This window comes from Sus scrofa, chromosome 6 (genome assembly GCF_054392235.1).
Source record: "Sus scrofa isolate SSC_HxYL_T2T_F1_AM1 chromosome 6, Sscrofa_HxYL_maternal_Yorkshire_Landrace_v2.0, whole genome shotgun sequence".
Taxonomy (NCBI): Eukaryota; Metazoa; Chordata; class Mammalia; order Artiodactyla; family Suidae; genus Sus; species Sus scrofa.
This window is the reverse complement of record NC_139388.1, coordinates 93,652,637-93,676,873: the sequence shown is the minus strand read 5'-3', so window position 1 is coordinate 93,676,873 and position 24,237 is coordinate 93,652,637. Positions and strand designations below refer to the sequence as shown.

At 53.8% G+C, this 24,237-nt stretch overlaps 2 protein-coding genes across 13 annotated transcripts; one reads left to right on the top strand and one right to left on the bottom strand.

Moving 5' to 3' along the window:
• The first annotated feature begins 6,879 nt into the window (after nt 1-6,879).
• Nucleotides 6,880-13,787, top strand: TMEM54 (transmembrane protein 54). Of its 10 annotated transcripts, none has more exons than XM_021095835.2 (7): nt 6,880-7,081; nt 9,930-10,123; nt 12,447-12,506; nt 12,664-12,852; nt 12,976-13,110; nt 13,223-13,331; nt 13,507-13,787. In XM_021095835.2, the coding sequence occupies exons 1-6, from the start codon at nt 7,066-7,068 to the stop codon at nt 13,295-13,297; spliced, it is 669 nt and encodes a 222-aa protein (XP_020951494.1). In that variant the 5' UTR covers nt 6,880-7,065; the 3' UTR covers nt 13,298-13,331; nt 13,507-13,787. The 10 variants fall into 10 exon arrangements, with proteins under 10 accessions (XP_020951494.1, XP_020951495.1, XP_005665253.1 ...); XM_021095836.2 differs by having other exon boundaries at nt 13,417-13,787; XM_005665196.4 differs by having other exon boundaries at nt 9,886-10,123.
• On the bottom strand, nt 13,734-23,063 carry HPCA (hippocalcin). 3 transcript variants are annotated; one of them, XM_005665171.4, is made up of 4 exons: nt 22,985-23,063; nt 19,490-19,888; nt 14,847-14,952; nt 13,734-14,730 (listed from the first exon to the last, which is right to left on the bottom strand). In XM_005665171.4, the coding sequence occupies exons 2-4, from the start codon at nt 19,865-19,867 to the stop codon at nt 14,633-14,635; spliced, it is 582 nt and encodes a 193-aa protein (XP_005665228.3). In that variant the 5' UTR covers nt 19,868-19,888; nt 22,985-23,063; the 3' UTR covers nt 13,734-14,632. The 3 variants fall into 3 exon arrangements, with proteins under 3 accessions (XP_005665228.3, XP_005665227.1, NP_001116597.1); XM_005665170.4 differs by lacking the exon at nt 22,985-23,063 and adding an exon at nt 22,564-22,610; NM_001123125.1 differs by lacking the exon at nt 22,985-23,063 and having other exon boundaries at nt 14,633-14,730; nt 19,490-19,867.
• Between the last annotated feature and the right edge of the window lie 1,174 nt (nt 23,064-24,237).

Below are 24,237 nucleotides of genomic sequence, written 5' to 3'. Positions count from 1 at the left end.
GATAAATATCAATCCTTTCCTCCCTTTCTTGGCTGTGCAGTTTCAGTCCTCTGAGGACACATGTGACATCTCTGTGGGATGTTACAAGCTCAAGCTGGAGAAATTAAAGGCGATCCCGAGCCTTTTTGGTCTTCCAGGGGCATTGAGGCTGCTTTCCCCTGAGGTTCCAACGCTGGGAAGTTGTAAGCATGGATCTTCCACTTTGTGAACAGAGACTGCCTGATTTCAAAACCAGCCAGGAGGAAGGCAGAGCTGAGACATGGGGAGAGGACAAGAGACAGAGGCACCTTTGAACATACCAGATGACACTGGGGGTTTTTTTTGTTTGTTTTGGGGTGGGTTTTTTCTGGTTCTGCCCATGGCATGCAGAAGTTCCCAGATCAGGAATCAAATCTGTGCCACAGCAGCGACCCAAGCCTCAGCAGTAACAACACTGGATCCTTAACCTATGAACCACCAGGGAGCTCTCCCAGATGACACTATTTTTGTTTGTTTCCTTTTTTCTTTTTAGGGCCAGATCTGCGGTATATGGAAATGCCTCGGGCTAGGGGTCAAATCAGAGCTGCAGCTGAGGCCTGCACCTCAGCCACAGCAACACCAGATCCTTAACCCACAGAGCAAGGATCGAATCCACATCCTCACAGAGACAGTCAGGTCCTTAAACTGCTGAGCCACTGGGGAACTCCCCAAGATGACATTGTTTTAATGCCAGGGTCTAACCACGCCTAAGGCCCCCTTGAACTTGCTCAGAATGTAATCCAACAAATTCCTTCTCCCAACCCAAAGCCCATTTCTGTTAGGAGTCTGTTACCTGCAACTGAAGTTCTGACTAATACAGGATATGTGGTTGTACTAGTGGTATCCCTAACATGTGGGGTATAAATGAGGTGAGGAGTTTCCCACCACTGAGGAAATCCTGCAATTTTCCATTCCTAGGAGGCTAGGAGGTCAGCTTTCCCTGTGATGCCCTGCAAATCCGGGGTGTCCTGAAGCTCAGACCATGTACCTGACATAGGCAGGAGCTTTAAGGGACTTGGTAAAATATGTCAGGTGGTTGGCTGCGTTGGCTATTTTCTCAAGGCTTCAGTTCAAAGAGACTAAGTTTGCAGAGAGAATAATGAAGAATAAGAGCTAACATTTCTGAAGCACTCATCATGTGCCAGGTCTAAGTGCTTTACACATAATTAATTCATTTAATCTTCACAATAACACAAAGAAATGGGTATTATTGTTATTCTCCATTTTCCATTTGAGGAACTAAAGGGCAGAAGAATTTGCCCAAGATCCCAAGGCTAGACAGGGCTGGAACTATGCCTTGAATCTGGGCAGCCTGAGCTCTGAGGTTATGGTCCTATAGCTTTGCTAAGAGAGACAGCCTGAAGCCAGCCATCCAAGCTGATGCAGTCTGATGGTCACATGCTTTGCAGGATTGAAAAAGCTTGTCTATTCATGTCCAAGCTAAAGTGAGTAGGAACAAAGTGAATGAGGCAAGAAACAGCCCTCCCTAGCCCTTCCTACCTGTCCCCACTAAGGGAACAGTCACCCTATGTAAATAGCCTCTCACTGGAATACAGCACAGTGGTCAGGGGCAGCCAGCAGTGCCTTCCCCCAATGCCTGCTGCTCACAATTGCTCCAAGACAGAGAAGATGGAGGCCCTGAGCTGAGGACTGGGAGATCCTGTTGCTAATACTCTGCGTACCAAGATCAAGGTCTGGGTTCAGAGACCATAAAAAATTCATCCTTCTTCTGACTTGGTTATTAGCCCATGGGGTTATCCAGATGTGAATAGCCAGGGAGTTCCTGTTGTGGCTCAGCAATAAAGAACCAGACTAGTATCAATGAGGATGCGGGTTCCATCCCTAGCCTCACCCAGTGGGTCGGGGATCCAGCATTGCCACGAGAGCTATGGTGTAGGTCCCAGATGCGGCTCAGATCTAGCGTTGCTGTGACTGTGGTGTAGGCTGGCAGCTCTAGCTCTGAATCAACCCCTAGCCTGGGAACTTCCATATGCTGCAAGTGTGGCCATAAAAAGGAGGGGGAAAAAATAAGATGTGAATGTCCAGAAAACTTACCCTTGTTCAGTTATAATAGTTCTTTATGTATTCTGGCCCACGCCACAGCCACAGCAATGCCAGATCCGAGCCTTGTCTGCCACCTACACTGCAGCTCATGGCAACACCGGATCTTTAACCCACTGAGAGAGGCCAGGGATTGAACCCGTGTCCTCCTTGACACTGGTTGGATTAAGAACTCGCTGAGCCACAATGGGAACTCCTGTGTTTACTGAAAACACTTTTTTTCTCCTTAGAATCATCCTGATACCCTAGTCAAAAATCAGTTGACCATGTGTATATTTTTATTTCTGATTTATTTCTGGTTTCTTTATTTTTGGACCATCTGTTTTATTCCATGAAACTATCATGCAGCACTATATTGTCTTGATTACTGTAGCTTTGTAGTAGATTTTGAAACTGGAAAGTGTGATTCCTCCAATTTGTTTCTTTTTCAAGATTGTTTTGGGAGTTCCCATCATGGCTCAGTGGTTAACGCATTGGACCAGGAACCGCAGGTTCGATCCTTGGCCTCGCTCAGTGGGTTAAGGATCCGGCGTTGCCGTGAGCTGTTGTCATGTCACAGATGCAGCTCAGATCCAGAGTTGCTGTGGCTGTGGCGTAGGCCAGTGGCTACAGCTCCAATATGACCCCTAGCCTGGGAGCCTCCATATGCTGCGGGAGCAACCCTGGAAAGACAAAAAAAAAAAAAAAAAAAAAAAAAAGATTGTTTTGGCTCATTCTGTTCTTTTGTATTTCCATATGACTTTTAAGGTCAGCTTATCAATCTCTGCAAAAGAAATAAAAAGGCAGCTTGGATTTTGATAGAGATTGCAATGAATCTATCCATCAGTTCTGGGAGAATTGCCACCCTAACAATATTAAGGCCTACAATCCATGAACCCAGGATGTCTTTCCTTGTATTTATGTCTCCTTTAATTTCTTTTATGTAACTGATTATAAGCAGAGGAGTGACATGATCTGATTTATACTTAGAAAGATTACTCTGTAGTATGAAAAAACAACTGGGAGAAAGAGATGATTCATGAACAAGGGCAATAGAACCAGAGATAAAGAGGAAAAGCACTAGTTACAGAAATATTTATGATGTAAATCGGCAGGACTTGATTTTGTATAGAAAGAAAGGAAAGAGGAGAGAATGACTGCCAGGTTTTGGGCTTGGGTAGCTGGTGATGCCGCCAACTGAGAGAGAAAATATACAAAAAGCAGTTTGGGGAGAAAGTTGGTACATGTTGAGCTTGAGGTGACTGGACACTCCGGTGAAATAGGTAAAATAATTGGATATTTGTCTCATCCCAAGGGGAGCTTCTGGGAGAATCATCATGCACAAGGGGAGCCATGAGATTACATGAATTAACCAATGGGATCCATAAACAAAGCAGAAAGGATGCAAGGGAATATCAATATTTAAAGGTTGCGCTGACGACAAAACGTCTACACTGGAGACTGGGAAGGAACTGTCAGAGGGAGCAGGAAAACCAGGAAGGAGGCGTGCCCCAGGAGGACAGAGAGAGTGGCTGATGAGAAGTTATGCACTGAAACGCTTCCTTGGATCCTGTGCAGTTAGAAGTCACTGGTGACCTAGGGCTTCTCCAGCAGAGGCTGAACCACACTGCTGTGGAGGAGGAGGTCGCTGATAAGGTGAAAACAGCATGTAAAGACGAACTCATTCCGGAAGTTTGGAGGGGAAGGGAGAGGAGGTGAAAAAGCAGTAACTAGACATGTAACAGGAGTCAAGGGGAGGGTCTGGTTTTCAGGCTAGAAGAGAATTGGCTCTGCGTATAGGCTGATGGGAAGGATTTGGCAGAAAGGGGGAGGATGAGGGATGGAGGGTGGTCCATACGGAGCTGGAGGAGCGACTGGGAGGAGGAGCAAGGAGGTGAGTGGGTCTAGAACAGAACTATTCCCATTTTAACATGCATCGAGGAGTTCCAGTTGTGGCTCAGCAGTAACGAACCTGACCAGTATCCATGAGGATGCAGGTTGGATCCCTGGCTCTGCTCAGTGGGTTAAGGGGTTGCTGTGAACTGTGGTATAGGTCAAAGATGTGACTCAGATCTGGCATTGCTGTGACTGCGGTGTAGGCCGACAGTCGCAGCTCCAATTCGACCCCTAACCTGGGAACTTCCATATCCTTCTATATCCCGAGGCCCTAAAAAGGAAAAAAGGGGAAAAAAAAAAAAAAAAAGGAGTTCCCATCATGGCTCAGTGGTTAACGAACCCGACTAGCATCCATGAGGACAAGGGTTCAATCCCTGGCCTCACTCAGGGGGTTAAGGATCCGGCGTTGCCATGAGCTGTAGTGTAGGTCAGACTCGGCTCAGAGCCCACATTGCTGTGGCTGTGGCATAGGCCAGTGGCTACAGCTCTGATTGGACCCTAAAAAACAAAAAGACAAAAAAAACAAACAAAACAAAACAAAACAAAAAGACATGTAGGAGTTCCCCTTATGGCTGAGTGGATTCAGAACCTGACATAGTATGGCTGCGGGTTTGATCCATACCCTCAGTGTGTTAAGGATCTGGTGTTGGTGTGGCTGTGATGTAGGCCAGCAGCTGCATTTCCAATTCGACCCCTAGCTGGGAACTTCCATATACTGCAGGTGTGGCTGTAAAAAAAAGAGGGGGGGATGTAAAAGAGAAAATACAAAGAATAACAAACTTCCCTATTGAGGCCATGTAGACTCTGACGTTAGAAACATGCAGAAGTCCCCTGCAGCCACCTCCTCCTCCCAGACAAGCGTGATCACTTGGCTTTTCATTTTACATATGTGTATATACATATACAAAATTGAACACGGTTGAGTTCGCATGTGATTGTTCTACTTACAGGGAAGAACTGTTCTGATAATCAGGGAGGAAAAAGCCTTTCTAAGGTGAAAAAGACTTGTACTGGGATTGAAAGCCTGAACCTCCTTCCCAACTGAGCAGCCCCGTGGAGAAGCTGTGCCCTGGGAAGACCCATCCACCAATGGAAGAGTATCGGACCACACCTGGTTGTTAAATGTTCCAGGAAGGGGAGAATTTCTATTTGTATTTCCCTGGCTAGGTTTCAACCCACTCTCATATCTCCCAAGACTTTTTACCCCTCAGAAATCTGGGAAGGCGATCACTATCTACTTAACAGATGAGGTGCAGGGAGGGCAGCGAGCTGCCAGGGTATCACAGTGAGTTGTGGAAGCACAAGAAACTAGTGGTCTAGCCTGGGCTTCTTCCCAGAACCCCAAAACCCCAGAACCCCAGGCCAGGGTGTGGAAGGGTGAGGCGCAGACAAGGGACACTGGGCAGCTCAGAGGATCGGACTTTGGCCTCTTGGCAATAAGGAAGAGATATGGCAATACCTTCGGGCTGCTAAGGCTGGGCCAGGACTGGGAGGCTGTGCCAGAGGAGAAATAGGTGGGCAGTTTCCTCCTCAGGGCCCCAGAGAGCAGGCCTACTCCCTGGAGGCTACAGCTCCCCTGTCCCTCGTCCCCATCCCACCACCCCCAACACCCAGAAGCAGCCCTCACAGTTAAACAGATCTAGATTCAAGTCTCTGTCATTGATACATGCTGTGTGCTCTTTGAAAAGTCCCTTTAACCTTTCTGGACCTCGATTTTCTCACCTGTAAAATGGGGTAATACTCTTTAACTCTCAGTATTGTTCCAAGGACAGAAGAGAGAACCCTCATTTATGCATCTAAAAGCAGAGACATTTAAAAGGACTGGGTCCCCAGCCTAATTCCAGATGGTCCAAGACTGGCTTAAAGAGACTGCCTGACACTGATAGAGAAGCCATGTGCAGGTCACATGCACATTGTATGCCCAACATACAAAGCATACGCATTCAGTGGACATCTGGTATTAGATGCTTCAAGCCAGCCCCTGCCCTCAGGGCCACTGACCACTGGGGTGGGGGGTACAGACTGTGAACTGATGCTGCCCAGATACCACAGAAGTGCCTCCCAGAGGCCTGCTCTAGGGGCTGAGAGCCCAGGGAAGGAAGCCGCAGCACAGCCACATTGGAGAATGTGGGCACAGAGACCCACTACTCCACCACTTCCCATTGGTCACTCTTACTGAGTCCATTCCTACACGTTGTGGACAAAGAGGACTCGAGTCATCCTGGCACACTAAAGGGGCACAGTAACCAATAGCGGGTAACAGTAAAGCTCCTACTATGTGCTCCTGCTAGGTCTACCCTTCATCTGTAAAGATAATCTAGAGGGTTTTCAAAGCGTTTGATCTCATTTTTGTAGCTCACCACGACTTTAGGGAACAGGAATTATAATCCCTGACTTTCTGACGAGGAAACAGAGGTACTCCCCATCCCCCACACCCCCACACCCCAACACATAGTGAAGTAAAGCACCTTGCTAGGCGTGGGGAACTGAAGGCCAGGGCAAGGACAAAATGTGATTTTCTTGAGGTCACACAGCAGGTGCAGGACAGACCCTGGTTCTCCAGAGAGTTGAACTTCCCCATCCTCTAGAAAGAAGTGGATTCCCAACTTTCACCCTGGGGCTTTCCTGTCCAGGTGCCCCCACCAGGTCATGGCAACCGCGCATCTGGCCCCCATCTCACGCCCCAGCCCAGACGATCGCGGCTCCTCTAGGGCTCAGTTTTCATCTGTAAAATGGGCATCCCCGAAGCCGGGCGGGTTAGGAGCAGAGGGGAGCGGCCGGGCGCCGCCGGCACCCGGGGCTGGCGCGGGGAGGTGGGGCCTGCTCCGTGATTCAGCCGGGCGGGCCAGGAAGGGCTGCCCAGCCAGTCAGACCGGCCCGGGATGCAAACGAGCAGTCAGGTCCCTCCCGGGGTCGGGCCGCCCGGGGGGTGACGGGAAGGGAGGCCGGCCGGGCGCCGGGAGCCCAGGGCTCGAGGCGGGAAGTGGGCGCGGCGCGGGCTGTGCTGGGCGAGCGGCGGCTGCGGACCAGGATGAGAGCCGGGCCGCCCGGCCGCCCGCAGCGTCTGGAGCCCCGCTGAAGCCGCCGCGGGGACGCCGTGCGGGAGCCGAGATGTGCCAGCGCCTGGGTGAGCCGCGGGGGACTGCGGGGCTGACGAACCCGCCCCACATCCTTGGCAGGGGCGGAGCAAAGGAGTGGGAGCCCGGAGCCCCGGGGTTCAGGCCGCCTTCTCTGCATGTCACTTTCTGCTCTGGGCCTCAGTTTCCCCAGCACCGAGCTGGAGCCGGGGTGGGGGGGGCGGGGGTTTGGCTGCCGGAATCTTCTCCAAGTAGCTCCTCGCCCGCCCCCACTTTCCTGCGGACGAGGGACCCCCAGGTGGGAGGAGAGCAGCGCCCCCTCGCTCAGAAGGGAGAGCAGAGGGAGGGGGGTTCAGAACCCAGAGAGTTCCGAGCCCGAGGCTACCTGCTCTTTGCTTCCTCAGCGTCGCCAAGGGCTCCCGCTTCCATAACCCTCCCACTCCCCCAACCAGGCGGAGTGGGAGGGGCCGTTGGCAAACAGGATCCAGGCCGAGGAGTGAGACCGATGTGTCCCCTCCTCTCACTCCCTGGACACAGAGATGCTGCTCTTGGGCATCAGACAGACCTGGGGGTGGGGGGCGTCCCTACTCCAGTCAAGAGATTGTGTGAGCCTTGGTTTTCTCATCTGTAAAGTGGGAAGGGTAGCACCACCTCCTGGGGCAACAGTGAGAATGAAGTTAGCTCCTATGGGGCAATCACGGGCTTGCCACTCTGCCAACCCCATTGCTGAGGGCTCCGAGGGTGGTAACGTAGAAGCAGAGAAGCCTGGGGCTGTCCTGAGACTCTGTCCAGTGCTCCAGGCACAGCTCCAAGCTAGTCTGACCTAGTCTTGGTCGTGAGGCGCTGTTGTTCCTGAGCCCAGCCCTGAGCTGGGTGGTGTCTGGGTGGCCAGGTGGGTGGGTGGTTGGGATAAAGTGGGTCAGGCCCCTGGGATAAAGCTGCCTTGCCTCTTCCTGTTTGCCCAGGAGTTAATCTTTACAATGCCATCCAGTGCCACAGTGCCTGCTCTTTGATTTTCCTGAATGTGATGCAGCTACAGAGGGTCCTGTAGGCTCCCGAGGTCTCAGAGACCCCCTAGACCAACCCCTTCCCATTTTATACATGGGGAATCTGGGGCCCAGAAAAGAGAGAGGCCGGTGTCACACAGAGGGGCTGTGACTAAGTAGCCCCAGGCCTCCCTGCTCCCTGGAGACCTGCTCTTGGCACCTGGCGCCCAAGAACATCCAGTCCAGGGATTTCTTTCTTCCTTTCTTTTTAACTACAGAGTTCCCTTCTGTGAAATATAACCCAATTCTTTCTGCCACAGCTGGGGACACTGAGGTCTAGGAAGGGACGCAGGGATTTCCCAAGGAGTCGCTAAAGGAAGAGCGGGGGGGTGTTTAGCTCTAGGGGCCAGGAGAGACTTCCATCTCACAGAGCTGGCTAGAGTGAGGGTGGTGGGCCCAAGGGGCCAGTATGGTGTGTGTCCTAAGGGCAGAGCCAGGACCCATGGGGGACATTCCAAAAAGCAGATCTGAAACAGCCAGGAAGAGGGCTCCCTGGTCCTGAGGGCATGTAGCCACTTGGACACTCAGAATCTGCACGTGAATGCCTGATGTTTTTTTGATCCCAGCCTCCCCAGCTTACCTTGTCCCTGAACCAAGAGCTTGGTTTTCCCAGCACCCTCAGAGTATGGCCCACTTTGCCATCAATGTCCTCATGGGGCCCTCCTTCCCCACCGGGAAACAGGGGTTATTCTTCCCATATGACAGATGAGGAAATGGAGACTCAGAAGTTTGAGCTTCTTGGGAGTTCCCATCGTGGCACAGTGGTTAATGTACCCGACTAGTATCCACGAGGAGACGGGTTCGATCCCTGGCCTTGCTCAGTGGGTTAAAGATCCGGCGTTGCCGTGAGCTGTGCTGTAGGTCGCAGATGCAGCTCAGATCTCTGAGTTGCTGGGGCTGTGGTGTAGGCAAGCAGCTGCAGTTCTGATTCAACCCCTAGCCTGGGAACCACCATATGCTGCAGGTACAGCCCTAAGAAGACCAAAAAAAAAAAAAAAAAGTTTGAGGAGTTCCCGTCGTGGCGCAGTGGTTAACGAATCCGACTAGGAACCATGAGGTTGCAGGTTCGATCCCTGCTCTTGCTCAGTGGGTTAAGGATCCGGCGTTGCCGTGAGCTGTGGTGTAGGTTGCAGACGCGGCTCGGATCCCGCGTTGCTGTGGCTCTGGTGTAGGCTGGCAGCTACAGCTCCGATTCAACCCCTAGCCTGGGAACCTCCATATGCCACGGGAGTGGCCCAAGAAATGGCAAAAAAAAGACCAAAAAAAAAAAAAAAAGTTTGAGTTTCTTGCCCTGAGTCACTTTAGCAATTATGAATTGAGTATCCTACTGTGTGCCAGGCCCAGTCCACTGCTCTGAATCCCGCACTGGACCTGACCCCCGCCCAGCGAACTAGGGGGCTCTTTGGGGCCTGGACAGCTAGCTCTCTACGGTACCTTAGGGTTTGGTGTGGAGCGGGCAGTCAGTGAACATTGATGTAACGAATGTATGACTGACAAAATCAGTAGATGTGAAGCTTAGTGGAAGGATCATATGTCTTGAGCTAGAGATCTGGGTCCAAATCCTGACCGTGCCACTCATGACCTTGAACACTAATAAGGACTGTTACCCTTTATAAAGTCCCACCTGTGTGTTTTTCCAGCCTTAAGAGTTCCAAGGATGCTCATGAAAGCACTGTGAACCCCTTTTCCTGATGAGGAAACTGAGGCTCAGAGAATACAAATCACTGGCCCCAAGTCATCTGGTAATAGATTTAGAACCCATGTCTATCACTCTTGTCAGGTTCTCAGTTTCCTCCCCCGCCCAGCAGGATGTGCCCCACCCGTGACCCTGACATGGCTGGCTGTCCCTCAGGTGGCCTGAGTGCGAGTGACTTCCGGAAGGTGCTGATGAAGACGGGGCTGGTGCTGGTGGTGCTGGGCCACGTGAGCTTCATCGCAGCTGCGCTGCTGCACGGCACCGTGCTGCGCTATGTGACCGCCCCCCACGATGCCGTGGCCCTGCAGTACTGCGTGGTCAACATCCTCTCTGTCACTTCGGCCATCGTGGTATGGCCAGCCGGGGAGGGACCCGGGAGGAGGGGGCTGCAGGGGGCTGGAAAGGTCTTCGAGGAGTCCCCACCCAGAGCCTGGAGTGGGCAGGCAGAGAGCCCCAAGCACGAACTCCTGTTCTGCCACTTACCAGCTGCACGGGTCACCCAACCTCTATTTGCCTCGGCTCCCTCATCTGTCAGATGAGGATGGAAATGGTGTCCACCTCAGAGGGTCCTAATGAGTGTGGATTTGAAATCATCCACATAAAGGGCTAAGCCTAGTGCCTGGAACGTGGTTAGCACACCCTGCTGTGAGCTCGGATTATTATCACCATAAGGAAATGGTCAAGGCACTGCTGGACAGAAGGAAGGAGCATCCGCTCCATTCAGGAGGGTTCCCAGATGTGGAGGCCCCTGAGGTGGGTTTTGGTGGAGGAATAGCAGTGCAGCAACAGGCTGCAATGACCATAACCCAGGCCTGCTGGGGCCAGCAGGTAGGAGGGGAAGCTGGGATGGCATTTCAAGTACAGAGAGTGGCAGGTGCAAAGGTGTGGAGGCGGGAATGGATACGGTCTGTCCTGGAGACACCGACAAAACCAGTTTAGCAGGAGCTTAGCATGGGGCCTGGTCTATAGTAAGTTCTCAATAAATGGTAGCTGTGGTGATGACCGGATCAATACATGAATGAAGGGGCCTGGTGTTCTCAAGTTCATAAAGCCGTTTCCCACCATCAGAGGGAACATCTGCCCTTCAGTGTCTGCGTTCATCCCTGCCATCTCCTGGCTGAGGGACTTGTTTCTCTCTCTGAGCTGTTTCCTCCTTTGCAAAATGAAGCTTCGAGAGCCCCAAGGCTAGGGTAAGCAAGGAGCACAGGCCCCAGCAGGTAGGAGAGCCTCAATGGGTGGGCCAGAGCCAGGCTGTGCAGATATGTGCATTGTCCCTTGGAGTTACTCTTATTGTTGTTTGTTCCTCTCACCAGCCTTGTGAGGAAGGCAGGGAAAGCAGTGAGCTCGGGGTTAGGAGGTCTCCCAGAGATGGGCTCCAGGCTGGACCACTTCAGGTGTGCCCTTATTTCCTCAGTGAATCCCACAGCTCCCTGCAACATGGGGCCATTATCCCCACTTTACAGAGGGGGAAACCCAGACACAGGGATTCATCCAACCTCCTGCCGATACAGAAAAGCCACGCTGGATGTGAAACAATCTGTGACTATCGCCAAAGCCAGTAACCTTTCCATGAGCTCATCCTGCTGAACGGGACTCAGCCCAAAGAGTTTGTGGCATTTACTTGTGGCTGCACTGGGCATTAGAGGCATTGCTGGGTGCCCCCCCCCCCCGCCCCCATCATCTCACCTGCCTCCTGTGGATCCAGCCCATGCCTAGTAGAGTGATGGCGTGAAGTAGTGAGCCTGGCTGAGTAGAACCCAAAAGATTCAGAGGCCAGCTGGTGGGCTAAACAGTGGGGTGGGTTCCCCTCTGGGGACCAGGGTGGTTAGGGAGGCCTGCAGGAGGAAGAACCGAGCAGGTAAAGAGCAGGAAGGCCATTCCTGAGAAGACTCTGTGTAGGTAGCGTCAAGGGCAGGCTATGAGTGTGTGTCCATACCCGAGATGATAAGAAAAAGAGACCGGTCCAGGATGGAGCTGAGAAACTGATGGGACTGGGACCAGTCACTGAAGGCCTGGTCTAACTTATCTTTTTACTTTATTTTACTTTAGGGCTGCACCTGCAGTATATGGAAGTTCCCAGGCTAGGGGATGAATCAGAGCTGTAGCCACCAGCCTACACCACAACCACAGCAATCCTTAACCCACTGAGCAAGGCCGAGGCTGCATCCTCATGGATACTAGTCAGGTTCATTACTGCTGAGCCACAACAGGAACTCCTGGGCCTGAAATAACTTAAAATACTCCTAGGGATTTTGATTTCTGCTCCATAAGGTATCCTGGTTAATTTTCAAATAACACGTTTGTTTTTTAGTTCCTTGCCAGTTGAGTTACTTAGTCTTTCCCAAAACCTTTTCCAGTCCAGGGAGACATGAAATATATGTCCTGTGACATGGCCCTGTGGATACACAGGTCCCCATTTGAAAACAGCTGTAAGCAGTGGGGAGTCATGGAAGGTTGTAGGCACAAAGTGATTGTGTTTTAGAAACATCACTTCAGGGCATGAAGAGACAGAACCCCTGTTCAGATGGAGGTAATGAGACCAAAGCTGAGCAGGGGCTGGGGGCTTGGAGGGCAGGACTAGGCTTTGGTGGAGTCTTTATTGGAGAGTGGCCCTGCCCCCTGCCCACTCTCCTGCAGCTGGGGGGCCAGAACTGACTTAAGCCTCCTCCACAGGTCATCACCTCTGGCATTGCAGCCATCGTGTTGTCACGCTACCTCCCCAGCAGCCCCCTGGTATGTGGCATCTCCTGGGATGGGGCTGTAGGGTGGGGGCAGCAGCCACCCCCAAGAGCCTGGCCCCCTTGGAGGGGCTGAGGCTGATCCCATGGGGGCCAGAGCTGCCCATGGAGCTGAGCCCAATGTCCGCTGACCAGTGGCCTCTCTCATCCAGCGCTGGACAGTGTTTAGCTCGAACGTGGCCTGTGCCCTTCTCTCTCTGACCTGTGCTCTCGGCCTCTTGGCCTCAATCGCTGTGACTTTTGCCACCCAAGGCCGGGCACTCCTAGCTGCCTGCACTTTTGGGAGCCCCGAACTACTGGCACTGGCGCCTGACTGTCCCTTCGACCCCACACGCATTTACGTAAGTGCTTAGGCCTAGCCTGGGGGACATCAGGTGCTCATCAGAGGTGGGAAGTGTTCTTGGAGTCCCACCCTCCGCTTTGCAATCCCAGGCAGCCATCTCTGATCACTTGTCCCCCCACAGAGCTCCAGCCTGTGCCTCTGGGGCATCTCGTTACTGTTCTGCGTGGCAGAGAGTGTGTTTGCGGTGCGCTGCGCCCAGCTCGCCCACCAGCTGCTGGAACTGAGGCCCTGGTTGGGGAAAAGCAGCCACCACATGGTAAGGCCTGCCACCCCCCACCCCAAGTCCTGACTCCCCATATTTCCTGGAAGCCCCTCCTGGGAAGCCCAGGCCAATCTGCCCCCACTCTTCTTGAAAACTGGGGCAACAGCTTTCTCCCCAGGACCAAAGGGAGAGACTTGGAAGTTCAGAGAGCTCAGATCTCCCAGCTAAGCCATACAGCTGACACCTGGCTCTCCCAAGGCCCAGGATGGGAAGAGGTATCTGGGCTGGAACGGGGGGCACTCCAAGGGTACGGCCTGCCTCTTGCGTAGTGGAGAGTAGTGACGTCCCTTCACCTTGAAGGTCCTCCCAGCCCCGCATGTTCTGGATGTCCTGGAGGAGGAGACCCAGACCCAGACCCAGCAGGCCTGGCAGCCTCCGTTGTCTCCACAGATACAGGAAAGCCCAGAGCCTGTGGAGGACCGTGACCTGCCAAGCTGCACTAGCTCTGGGCCATTGACCCTCTGACCACAAATGCCTCGCCCCATGGCCACTAGGGCCCTGTACCCAAGTCTGCACTGTGATCAGGCGGGGATTCCTGGAGCCAGCCAAGAGGACTCAGCCGCAACTCCAGGACCTGGGTGGGGCTTTCACCCCCCTACTCCAGCCACCCAGCCCACTGCACTGAAACGAGACTTTATTCTGAAGTTAATAAAAACAACAGAGATGCTCCATATGGATGCATGCAGTGGGGGAGGGGCTCAGCCAAGGGGGTCGTGCTTTGTTCCCACACAGGACGCAGAGGGTGGGGCTCAAGGTGTTTATGCCCATCTGTCTGGGGCCTGCGTGCATGTGTGTGTGTGTGTGTGTGTGTGTGTGAGAGAGAGAGAGAGAGAGAGAGAGAGACAAGATATACAGGAGAGGGGTCCGTGGATCTGTGTTCATCCAAGTGCTGAAACGCAGGCAGGGGTTCATGGGATGCACAGCTGGGGGGCTGGAATCAGGAGATTTTCCTTTTGCATCACAGCCTCCAAGCCAACAAGGGCAGGAGCAGGCAGGGTTGGGGCCCTCCTGGGAGGAAGGATGGCTCAAGGAAGGTTTTTCCTCAAACCCCCACACATCTAGAATCTTTCTCTCGGCTCCAAATAAAGAACACACTCCTTACCTGGGTATGATTCCCAATTCCACCAAGGCTGAGATCTACCAGGGTGGGGGTAGACGTGAGGGAGCTTGCCCCATGGCTGGGGAAGGGAAGTCTGGCCTCATGGCTGGTGGGGGCGAGGGAGAGGCTGGAGTTCTGGTATCTAGGTAAGGGAGGGTGGACTCCGAGGGGCAGACCAAGCCAGAGCCTGTGTCTATCAGTGCCAAGGGAGAGACTGACTCTTGAACTGGGCGTTGCTAACCACCGGCTTGCTTGGACGTTGAGGGGACTGCAGGATTCCTTTCTCCGTAGGCTTCCCAGAGGGCAGACCCTGGGGCTGGCAATCTGACCCCAGCCTGGAATAGACACAAGGGCGAGGAAGCTGAGAGCCGGGAGAGGGCCAGTGACGGCGGGGAGGGGAAACCCGGCTCCTCTTGCTCAGAACTGGGAGGCGCTGCTGGGGTCGCACTGCAGCAGACGCACGATGGACGGGTCGCTTTTGGCCCCGCGGATGAACTCCTCCAGGGACAGCTTGCCTGCGAGACAAGGGGCGCAATGATGGGGGAGAAGGCGGCAGCAAAGAGAGGGGACGCAGAGCAGGACCGCAGAAGAGGAAGGGGGAGTGGCGCCCGCCCCGCCCCGGCCTCCTCACCGTCGTTGTTTGTATCCATTTGGCGGAAGATTTTCTCCGTCCTCTTTTCCGGGGTCGACTCGTCCTCTGGCATCTTCATCACGGAAGAAACCATCTTGTAAATGGCCTAGGGGTTGGGTGGGGAAGGCAGGGAGTGAGGGGAGCCTGCCTGAACCCTCCACCCCCAACTTTGCAAAACGCCTCCAGCTGTGCCGACGATCGCTGCTCCCGCCGTGGTGAGGCGGAGGGGGGGTGACGGAGGCGTGGGTAACTGGGGAAGGAGTGACTGGGATGGCTTCCCAGAAGAGGGGGCTCTTGGAGCTGGCCCGGACCAAGTTTCCTCGGGGCACTCGGTGGGAAAGGGATTGCTGGCAGAGAGATCTGCGTGTACAAAGGCCCCGAAGCGGGAAGCTCTGAGTGGGCGCTGGGAATTTGGAGGTGGCTGAATGCAGGCGGTCAGGAGAAATGCTGGAGGACATCGGGGCCCAGATGGCGAAGGGCCTGGCACCCAGGACTTAGGAGCTCTTGCCAAGCGCCACAAGTACCGGGTTAAGTACCAGGTTCGAAGAACTACTCTGAAATTCCAGGGCTCCAGGAAAAGGCCCGCACTCGATGGCCGACAGGGGGCGCTGGTCAAGGTGGGGGTGGTGGCACTGGGCTGCGATGCCACTCTGGCCAGCAGGGGGCGCAGGGTCGCCCTGAGGGCTGGGGGCCTGAGGCTGCTGGGCCCACGGGGAGCGGGGATATAACGCAAATAAACGCATAGGCGCATCTGCTGGGGGCGAGGAGAGCTTGGGCTGTGCTGGGCCCAGGACCGCAGCTGCCAGGTGCAGGAGCTCTGGAGGCGACTCAAAGGAGGGATTTTCGCGGTAAGTGTACACCGAGCACGTAGGGCTTGGTCTGTGGGCTGGGTCCTGGGGCCCAGAGCTCAAGGACCAGACCGGTCATCTCACTCTACCAGCTTTTTACTACTGAAACCTCCAAGAAGTCTGCCTTCTTCTCCTGTCCCATAAACTTCCCTAGCCTCAGATTCGGCTTTGGCCTCCCGCAGTGGTCTCTTCTGGCCTCTCTCCCTCGGGTCTGTTCCCTACGCTGCCTCTGAAAGCGTTTCCCAAACGCAGATCTCCATCAGCAAGTCCCTAGCCCAGGGGCCGCCCCCTCGTTCCCATCTTACACAGGCCTCCCTCCAGGACTGCCTTGCACCCGGCTCCTTCTGGATGCTGCCCCACGCTCCTTCTGCTGCCTCCCACTCCTCCTTGGGGCTCTCTTTACATGGTGCTTTGTTAGGGAGGCCTCCTCTGATCCAGGGTGGGTCAGGGCCCATACGCTGCCCCAGAGTCCCCTTTGGAGACGCCTCGCCGAAGAAATTATGCCTTTGTAGGAGTGCTCCTTGCCCCCAGCATACAGATGAGAACCGTGGACATCTAGCTAGTGCTCAGATCCCCAGAACGTAGGCACAGTGCCTGGCATCTGGCAGGGACTCCCTTGTTTAAAAGCTGTTGGCACCTCCCACTGCCTTCCTTTACCAAGTCCAAACATTTGGCCCTTGGCATTCAAGGCACTTCACACTCTGGTCCCTGCTGACCTCTCCATCAGGCCTCCCCCCGTAAGTGATTTTGCCACAACCAGACACCCCTGTGCCTTTCAGGATTCCCAGCATTTACAGTTTCTGCCTGGAACAATAACACTAGCTACCATTTACAGACCCCTACTATGTGCAAGGGACTTAACATGCATTATTCTCATGCTTGCAACAGCTCTGAAAAGCAGGTATTGAGATCGAGACAAGAAACTGAGGCTCAGAAAGAGAATTGATGACAGAGACCAGATTAGAACCTGCTTCCTCTTAGCGGCTGGTTAGGTGCTTGTGGGATGCTGATGACCCCTCCAAGCAGTGTGTTTGAAGTAAGGCGGACAAGGAGTGGCATCCTGATTCCGCTAATCACTTGCTGTGTAGCCTTGGGCAAGTACTTAACCTCAATTTCCTCATCTGTAAAATGGGGCAATCCTAACTCCCTTATCAGGATATATAGAGTATTAGACTATCCTGATAAGGGAGTTAGGGTTGGATAGTTGGCAAGACTAGGTGGTCAGTAAATAGCAGCTAATATCATAATCATTATTCATCCACCACATCCTCAGGTCCTCCCTGCCCTTCAGTCCCCGGGACTCTCAGATGTCATCTTTTCACTTCTGTCACCGAGCTGGCCAGTATGGCCTGCACACTTGTCTCCCAGCAGAGTGGGAGTTCCAGGAGGCTCAGGTAGAGTCTTTTCCCTTCCAGTGTGCCCACCATCTGACACAGGCCTGGGTTCTGAGAAGGACTGAGCAAGTGACCTAGACAGTGACGGCTCCCCTGTGACAACCGTTCTCCTGGGCCTCCTAATTAATTGTCTGGAATTACTGCTCACTCATTGTTTCTCTGGAGCCGACTTGTAATTAATCAGTCGCTAGGGTTTGCAGAGTTCTGTCTGCACTCGCCGTCTGGGGCCTCTGGGCTGCCATAGAGGAAACCAGGGCCTAGATAGCCGAGGCCAGCCAGGGAGCTTCCTGAGAATGCCCAAAGAATGGTGCTGGCTTGAGTGATGCCCTGGGCTTTGAGCCTCCAGCAAGGCTGAGATTTACTAGCATACGCCAGTGCAACCACATGAAGTGGTTAAAGATATGAACATCCCTCCGAATTGGTGGGTATCCAGCTGCTGCCTGATATCCCTGAATGATCTTCCCCAGAAGGTTGGCTACCCCAACCCTTCCACCAGGAACCCCAGAACTCCCCACTATCCATCAGCTAGAGAATTAATGCCTGGCCCATGGGAGTCATTGACAAACATTAAGGTGTTCCCCTAGCGATAGGCATAGGGAAGATACCACATCTCAAGGCAACCCATTCTACTCTCGCTGGAGAGAGCACATCTGAAAGCCAAAGTCAAGAGTCCAGTAGGGCCTAGATACATGGGGGGCAGGGGGCAGTCAGCAGATTTGAGGGACCAGAAGGGAAAGGATCCAGAGAGGCAGAAGGAAGGGAAGCAAGAGCCTGTACAAAGCAGCACATTCCAAGGATGTTGAAAAGGTGATTCTGGCTGGAGCAGAGACTGTGCAGAGGAGAAAATAACTGACAATCGCTAACATTTACCAAATACCAGTAATATGCCAGGCCCTCTGCTAGAGTCCCTATCTTGCTTTGTTCCCACAATAGCCTTTGAAGAAGGGGGTTAACATCTTCGTTTTACAGGTGAAGAAACAGAGGCTCAGGGAAAAAAGTGAACAAGGTACTGGACAGGTAAAATGGAACCAGAAGGAGTTGCCGCTGTGGCTCAGTAACAAACCCATCTAGTATCCATGAGGACGCGGGTTCAATCCCTGGCCTCCCTCAGTGGGTTAAGGATGTGGCATCACTGCGAGCTGCACTGTAGGTCACAGACATGGCTAAGATCCCACTTGCTGTGGCTATGGCATAGGCCAGCAGCTGGAGCTCCGATTTGACCCCTAGCCTGGGAACCTCCATATGCTGCGATGTGGCCTTAAAAAGACCAAAAAAAAAAAAAAAATAGGAACCAGAGCCCTGATGGACCTCAGTGTTGCTGAGGGGATGGATGATGTGTGGAAGGTTTTCGAGATAAAACTAACACGTGTCAAACCTGTACTAAGAAAAGACACTCCTATCAGGCTCTTGTTTCCCTGTGAGGTCAGCCTCCCCAGCCTCATTGTACAGATGAACAATCTAAGAGTTGAAGCCAACTCCCAAACTGAAGGCCAGACCCCTTTTTAGAGGCAGCTCAGAGGCATTGCAGCCAACTTGAACTTGACTCTACTTAGATGCTGTGTAACGTTAGGCAAGCCACCTCACCTCTCTGAGCTTCATGGGGTTGATCAGGAAGGATGCACTGATCTCATGAGTATAAGCATCTCACTCAGTACTCGGCTCTTAGTTGGAAGGTGGCTGGGTACCCAGATGGAATGTGGGCGATAGAACTGGGTGGCCCATTCCCAGGCTGTGTGATCTTGAGCAAATGTCTTTACCTCTCTGAGCATCCGTTTCCTCCTGAGTAAATGAGGATCAATGAAACATAACTGGCCTGTACTCTGCAGAAATGTCAAGTTTTGAAAAACAAAAACTGAAGAACTGTTACAGATTAAAGGGGCCTAAAGAGACATGATGACTAAATGTAGGGTGTGATTCTGGACCAGGGCAAAAAAATGCTATAAAGAACATTATTGAGACAGTTGGCAGAATTCAATATGGTCTCTAAGTTAGATAATAGCATTGTTTCTATGTTAAATGTCCTGACTTTGATAATCATATTATGGGTTATGTAAGAGAATGTCCCTGTTCTGAGGAAATCTATCCTGATGTGTTCATGGATAGAGGGTCATGTTCACAACAACAAAACATTACACACACACACACACAAACACACTCAATGCTAAAGCAAATGTGGTCAATGTTAATCAGCAAACCCCAATGTTAATCAGGGTAAAGCGTATATGGAAGTTTTCTCAACTTTATATTGGAAATTACTTCCTATTAAAGACTTTTTTAAATGGGTAGTAAGAATAGCAGCTGCCTCTGCCTACCCACAAAGCTCTGGAGAGGATAAAGAGGGCTGGTGGGTGCAAGCTGCTGGGCCCTGCGCCTGGCAGTCTCAGGGGCCCCGGGGGCCCACCTGCACGATCTCCAGCATCTCCTCGCGGCTGATATAGCCGTTGCCGTCCAGGTCGTACATGCTGAAGGCCCACATGAGCTTCTGCTCCAGGCGGCCACGCGAGGTCACGCTCAGCGCGATGATGAACTCCCGGAAGTCGATGGTGCCGTCGCTGTTGGTGTCGAAGGTGCGGAAGACATGCTCGGCGAACTTGGAGGCGTCGCCGTAGGGGAAGAAGTTGGCGTAGATCTTCTTGAACTCGTCCACGTTGAGGATGCCTGTGGGGCAGTCCTTGAGGAAGCCCTTGTACCACTCCTGCAGCTCCAGCTCCGAGAACTCCGTGTTCTCCCGCAGGTCCTGCAGCATCTCTGGCCGCAGCTTGCTGTTCTGCTTGCCCATGGCCGCGGAGCCAAGTTCCACCTGGGTCCCCGAGGGGGTCGAGGAACAGAGAGGAGGGGTCAGGCCCTCTCAGTCCCTTGACAGCACTCCAGAAGGGCCCCCAGGCACCAGCCACCTCAGCCTCTCTTTTGACCCAGGGAGAGAGAGGAGCTGGCCCAAGGTCACACAGCCTGCACACACCCAGGCACCCTGACTCTGCGTCAGCTCCACACCATTTCCCCAGACCTTCTACTTCCCCAGGGGACAGACCTGGAGACAGAGGAAGAGAAGGGGGGTTCACCTTTACTGAAGACCTAGTCAGTGCCAGCCACTGAGCCTCCACAGAGGTACATGTGTTCACCCTCAGAATATGAAGCCTTGGGGTTAGCACCCGTTTTACAGATGAGAAGGCAGGCTCTGGAAGAGAGGTGACCTGGTTCAGGTCACATAGCCATGGAGTGACAGGGCTGACTCCCAGAGTCACCTGGGAATATGCAAAAAGGCCCTCTGGTCCTGTTCCCTCCTGCTCACTGCCCCCTCACTGCCTCACATACACCTGCTCACACAAAAGACACCTGAAGCCCAAACACATGTGTCTGGCAAGAGGCAGCATAAGATAGGTGTTCGCCTGGGCTCCAGAGCCAGACCACCCAGATTTGAATCCTAGCTCTGCTTCTTTCCAGCAAGGTCACCTTGGGCAAGTTCCTTAAACTCTCTCTACCTCCTGTAAAGTGGGGTAATAATAGCCACCTAATTATTATTATTATTATTGCTTTTTTAGGCATTATTTAGGTGTATTGCATATGCCTCCATAACCTGCGGCATATGGAGGTTCCCAGGCTAAGGGTCCAATCGGAGCTACAGCTGCTGCCCTACACCACAGCCACGGCAACACAGGATCCGAGCCATGCCGTGTCTGTGACCTACACCACAGCTCACGGCAATACCAGATCCTTAACCCACTGAGCAAGGCCAGGGATCAAACCTGAAACTTCATGATTCCTAGTCGGATTCATTTCCGCTGTGCCACAACAGGAACTCTGCTACCTCATTATTGTTGTGGGGGTTAAATTAATTAATTCATGTGTAACACTTCAAAAGATGCCTGTACATAAAAGTGCTTCCTAAGTATTAAATAAATAAAAATGATTTACATGTATCCAGAATTCAACCATTAAACAAATGAATATCTACTGACACATATGATACTACACAGCCCACAAATCCACACACTGGGTCCCACGCCACTCACATACGAGTTCACACCCACCCAGGGTCACCATGCCTCCACACGCGACACCATTCCCTCTGCTCCACAACTCACACATACTGACACAGCACCACGCACGCACAACTCCCATACCCTGTGCATCAAGACACACCAGCCCACGACCCCACATGTCTCACACATGCCATCACAAACCAGCTCCTATGCTGACACCTCTCACATGGCCAGCTGCACGTGGGACCCTTCGGCACCCTTGCCATCTTTCTTTCATTACCCAAGGGTGCTGCCAGGTGCCAGAAGAAGGAGCTGCAACCCTTTTCAGAATCTACGAGGGTCCCCTCTTCCAGGGAGACCCCCTAGCCAGTCAAGCCTCCCCCAACACTTACCTTTCATCTAGTTCAGAAAGGTCCCCTCGGTCAGGGCAGAAGGTTAGACTGTGGAGGGCTAAGGGGAAGGCATCGGAGAACAACCAGGCGGTTCTGGGCAGGGATGTAGGGTGTGTGCAGGTGAATCTCACCCCAGCTTGGAGCTTTGAGACAGAGCAAGGGGGTTTCTTGTGGGTGCATGTGCACACGTGGGTGAGCGTGTGTGACTGCATGTGCTCATGTGTGCATGTGTGTCCCTGGCTTCTGCACTGCATTTGGCTCCTTATGTGTTTCAATTCATATCTGTGCATGTGCATAAATGTGCATGTGACTAGACATGCACCCATCAGTGTGAGGGGAATGTGCCTGTGTGGCCATTTGGGGGACCCGTGTGTGTCCTCAGCACTGTGTCACATCCATGTTTCTGTAAGTTAGTGGCCCCCCCTTTCTAAATCAGCCTCTTCTGCCCCAGGCTGAGGACCCACTGAACAAGTGTGTGGGAGGGCACTGAGGAAACGCCTGAGGCTAGGGCGGTGGAGTGTGTCCCTGAGTCCCCTCCTCAAGGTCCAAGGAACTGGGTCATCTGGGCGGGGGCAGAGAAACGTGCTCGGCAGGAGAGATCTTCCAGTGCCCCCTCCTCCCTGCCACCCTCAGAGTTGCCCCTCCCAGTTGGAAGACTTGGAAATGAGGGTAGCGGAAGATTCTGCCGTCTCCGCTAAGACCCCCAATCCCCCAAATGGGAAGGACCTAAGCTCGGGTCATCGGGGAGAAACCCCGCCCCCAGGACCCTCTCGAACCCTTCATTCAACCCAGCCCCAGCTCTCGCCCCGGTCCCCCGGTTCAATCCTTCCGGCACTCTCGGAGAGCGCCGGGCCCGTGGCCCCTCCTCGAGGGGGCGCTCCGAGGCGTCCGAAACGCGACACCCCGGGCTGGCCACTCAGCGGTCAGGACCCTGGAGAGCGCCGTGTGTTTTCCCCGGGGCAGCCCCCACTCCCTGCGTCCCCAGAGAGAAAATTCCCGGGAGGCACAGGAGCGGCGGGGTTGGGGAGCCCTGGACGTGGCCCCTACCTCCAGGATGTCCCCTCCTTGCACCCCCCAGCCCCGACCGAGCGGCCCCCACTCACCCAGCGACGCGGAGACACCGACTGCGCAGGGAAGGCGGCGCTGCTGCGGCGCGCGGCGGCAGAGGCGGCCGGAGGGGCGGGCGGGGGGCGGGGGGCGGGACTGCGAGGGAGACGCCCCGCGGCGTTTGCCCGGAGCCCCTCCCCTGGGGGGGTCTCCGTTCCTCGCTTTTCCCTCCAGCCCTGGGAGTGCCGGGAGCGTCGGGCTAGGCTCCGCCCCCGCCCCTGCCCAGGAGAGGGAAGCGGACGCTCTCAGGTCCCCGGCCCCCTTCACGAGGGAGCACCCCGCGGGGAGAGGAGGATACAGGTCCCCGTCTCCTCAGCATCTCGACTCAGGCCTGAACAGGGTGGGGGATCTCCGCCCAGAGACCTCTTTCCTAAGCCGGGGACAACCCCTCTACCCGCCGGCCTCCCCCATCCCTACCTGGGCTGGGAGCCGCACGTCGCTCCGAGAGCGGAATTCGGATCCTGAGCGGTTCCGTAGGCACCCTCCCTGCCCCCGCGCCTCAACTCCGGAACCAATGGAGCTCTTCAGAGAGGGGGCAGCGCCCACTCCTCCGGTCCGTGAGGTCTGAAGTGGGGGGGGGGGCAGACACGCCCCCCCAACCCACCTCTGCCTTAGAGAGCCCCTCCCCCATCTCTTGCCCATCACTATGGATTTCGTGCCCAGGATAGCTCCGAGAAGGAATCTCACCTCCTAACATTGATCAAAATTGGTCCTCCCACCCCCCCACCCCCAACACTCTAATCAAGAGGACCCCCCCCTTCCCTCTCTCCGCAGCCAATGCCTGCACTGGATTTTGATATGTGAGGACTGGGGAGAACCTGAGATGCGTAGGCCCCCTGCCTGCAGACAGAACTGTTCCTCTCCGGATTCACTGACCCCCATCACAGCTCGTCCTGCCAGGATGAGGGCTGCTTCTTCCTTCGCCCAGCCTCGGCAGCAATCCCAACATTCTGGGCTTGAATTTTGCCCTTTCTCTATCTCTAGGGGGTGGCCCTTATTGTCCCCACTTCACAGATGAGAAAACTGAGGTTTAGAGGGGATAAAATGATTCTTCTAATGTCTCACAGCAAGCGAGACATTGGGCTTGAGCTTGAATCCATGTGCCCTTATCCATTCATTGCATGAATATTTATCGGGCACTTCCCAATGAAGTTACAGGAGTGGACAGTAAGAATGGATTCCTTTCGTGTATTATCTAGTGTATTGGATAAGTGTTTTGGGAAAAGTCGAGATCAGCGTGCAGAGGCTGGGATGGTGGCAGTGCTTAAGACCGTGCCAAGGACTTTAGGTTTTTTTCCAGGTAAGATAGAAAGATCCTGGGGCTTTGAGCAGAGTGGAACGGTATCAGCTTATTCAGCCATTCTGCTTTTCAACAGATGTGGAGCAGTAGGGGCTAGGGTGGGATCAGTGGGCCATCTCAGAGATGACCAGGGTGGCAGAGATGGGTCTGGCTTCTGGACCTACTTTGAAGTTGAGGCTACGGCAATCATCAGCTGACTGGACAGAGGTCCTCCCACTTCCATGGCAGCAGCTGGGACCCTCCTGGCTCCCCAGGGCTCAGACTGCAGCTCCACTTACAGGTTCTCAGACCAAGTCTCTCGGGTGGTCAGGTGGCCTTAGTCTCCCCTGCCCGAGGACAAAAAGGGAGTCTCAGCTGGAAGAGCTAGGGA

Bases quoted from the DNA above. Each gene is read 5' to 3' on its own strand.
- HPCA (XM_005665171.4), bottom strand. From the start codon at position 19,867: ATGGGCAAGCAGAACAGCAAGCTGCGGCCAGAGATGCTGCAGGACCTG. The intron at 14,953-19,489 runs GTGGGCCCCCGG...CCCAACCCCTAG, and splicing joins AGATGCTGGAGATCGTGCAG to GCCATTTACAAGATGGTTTC. The intron at 14,731-14,846 runs GTGAGGAGGCCG...CTTGTCTCGCAG, and splicing joins AATGGATACAAACAACGACG to GCAAGCTGTCCCTGGAGGAG.
- TMEM54 (XM_005665194.4), top strand. From the start codon at position 9,887: ATGTGCCCCACCCGTGACCCTGACATGGCTGGCTGTCCCTCAGGTGGC. The intron at 10,124-12,446 runs GTATGGCCAGCC...CCTCCTCCACAG, and splicing joins CTGTCACTTCGGCCATCGTG to GTCATCACCTCTGGCATTGC. The intron at 12,853-12,975 runs GTAAGTGCTTAG...GTCCCCCCACAG, and splicing joins TCGACCCCACACGCATTTAC to AGCTCCAGCCTGTGCCTCTG.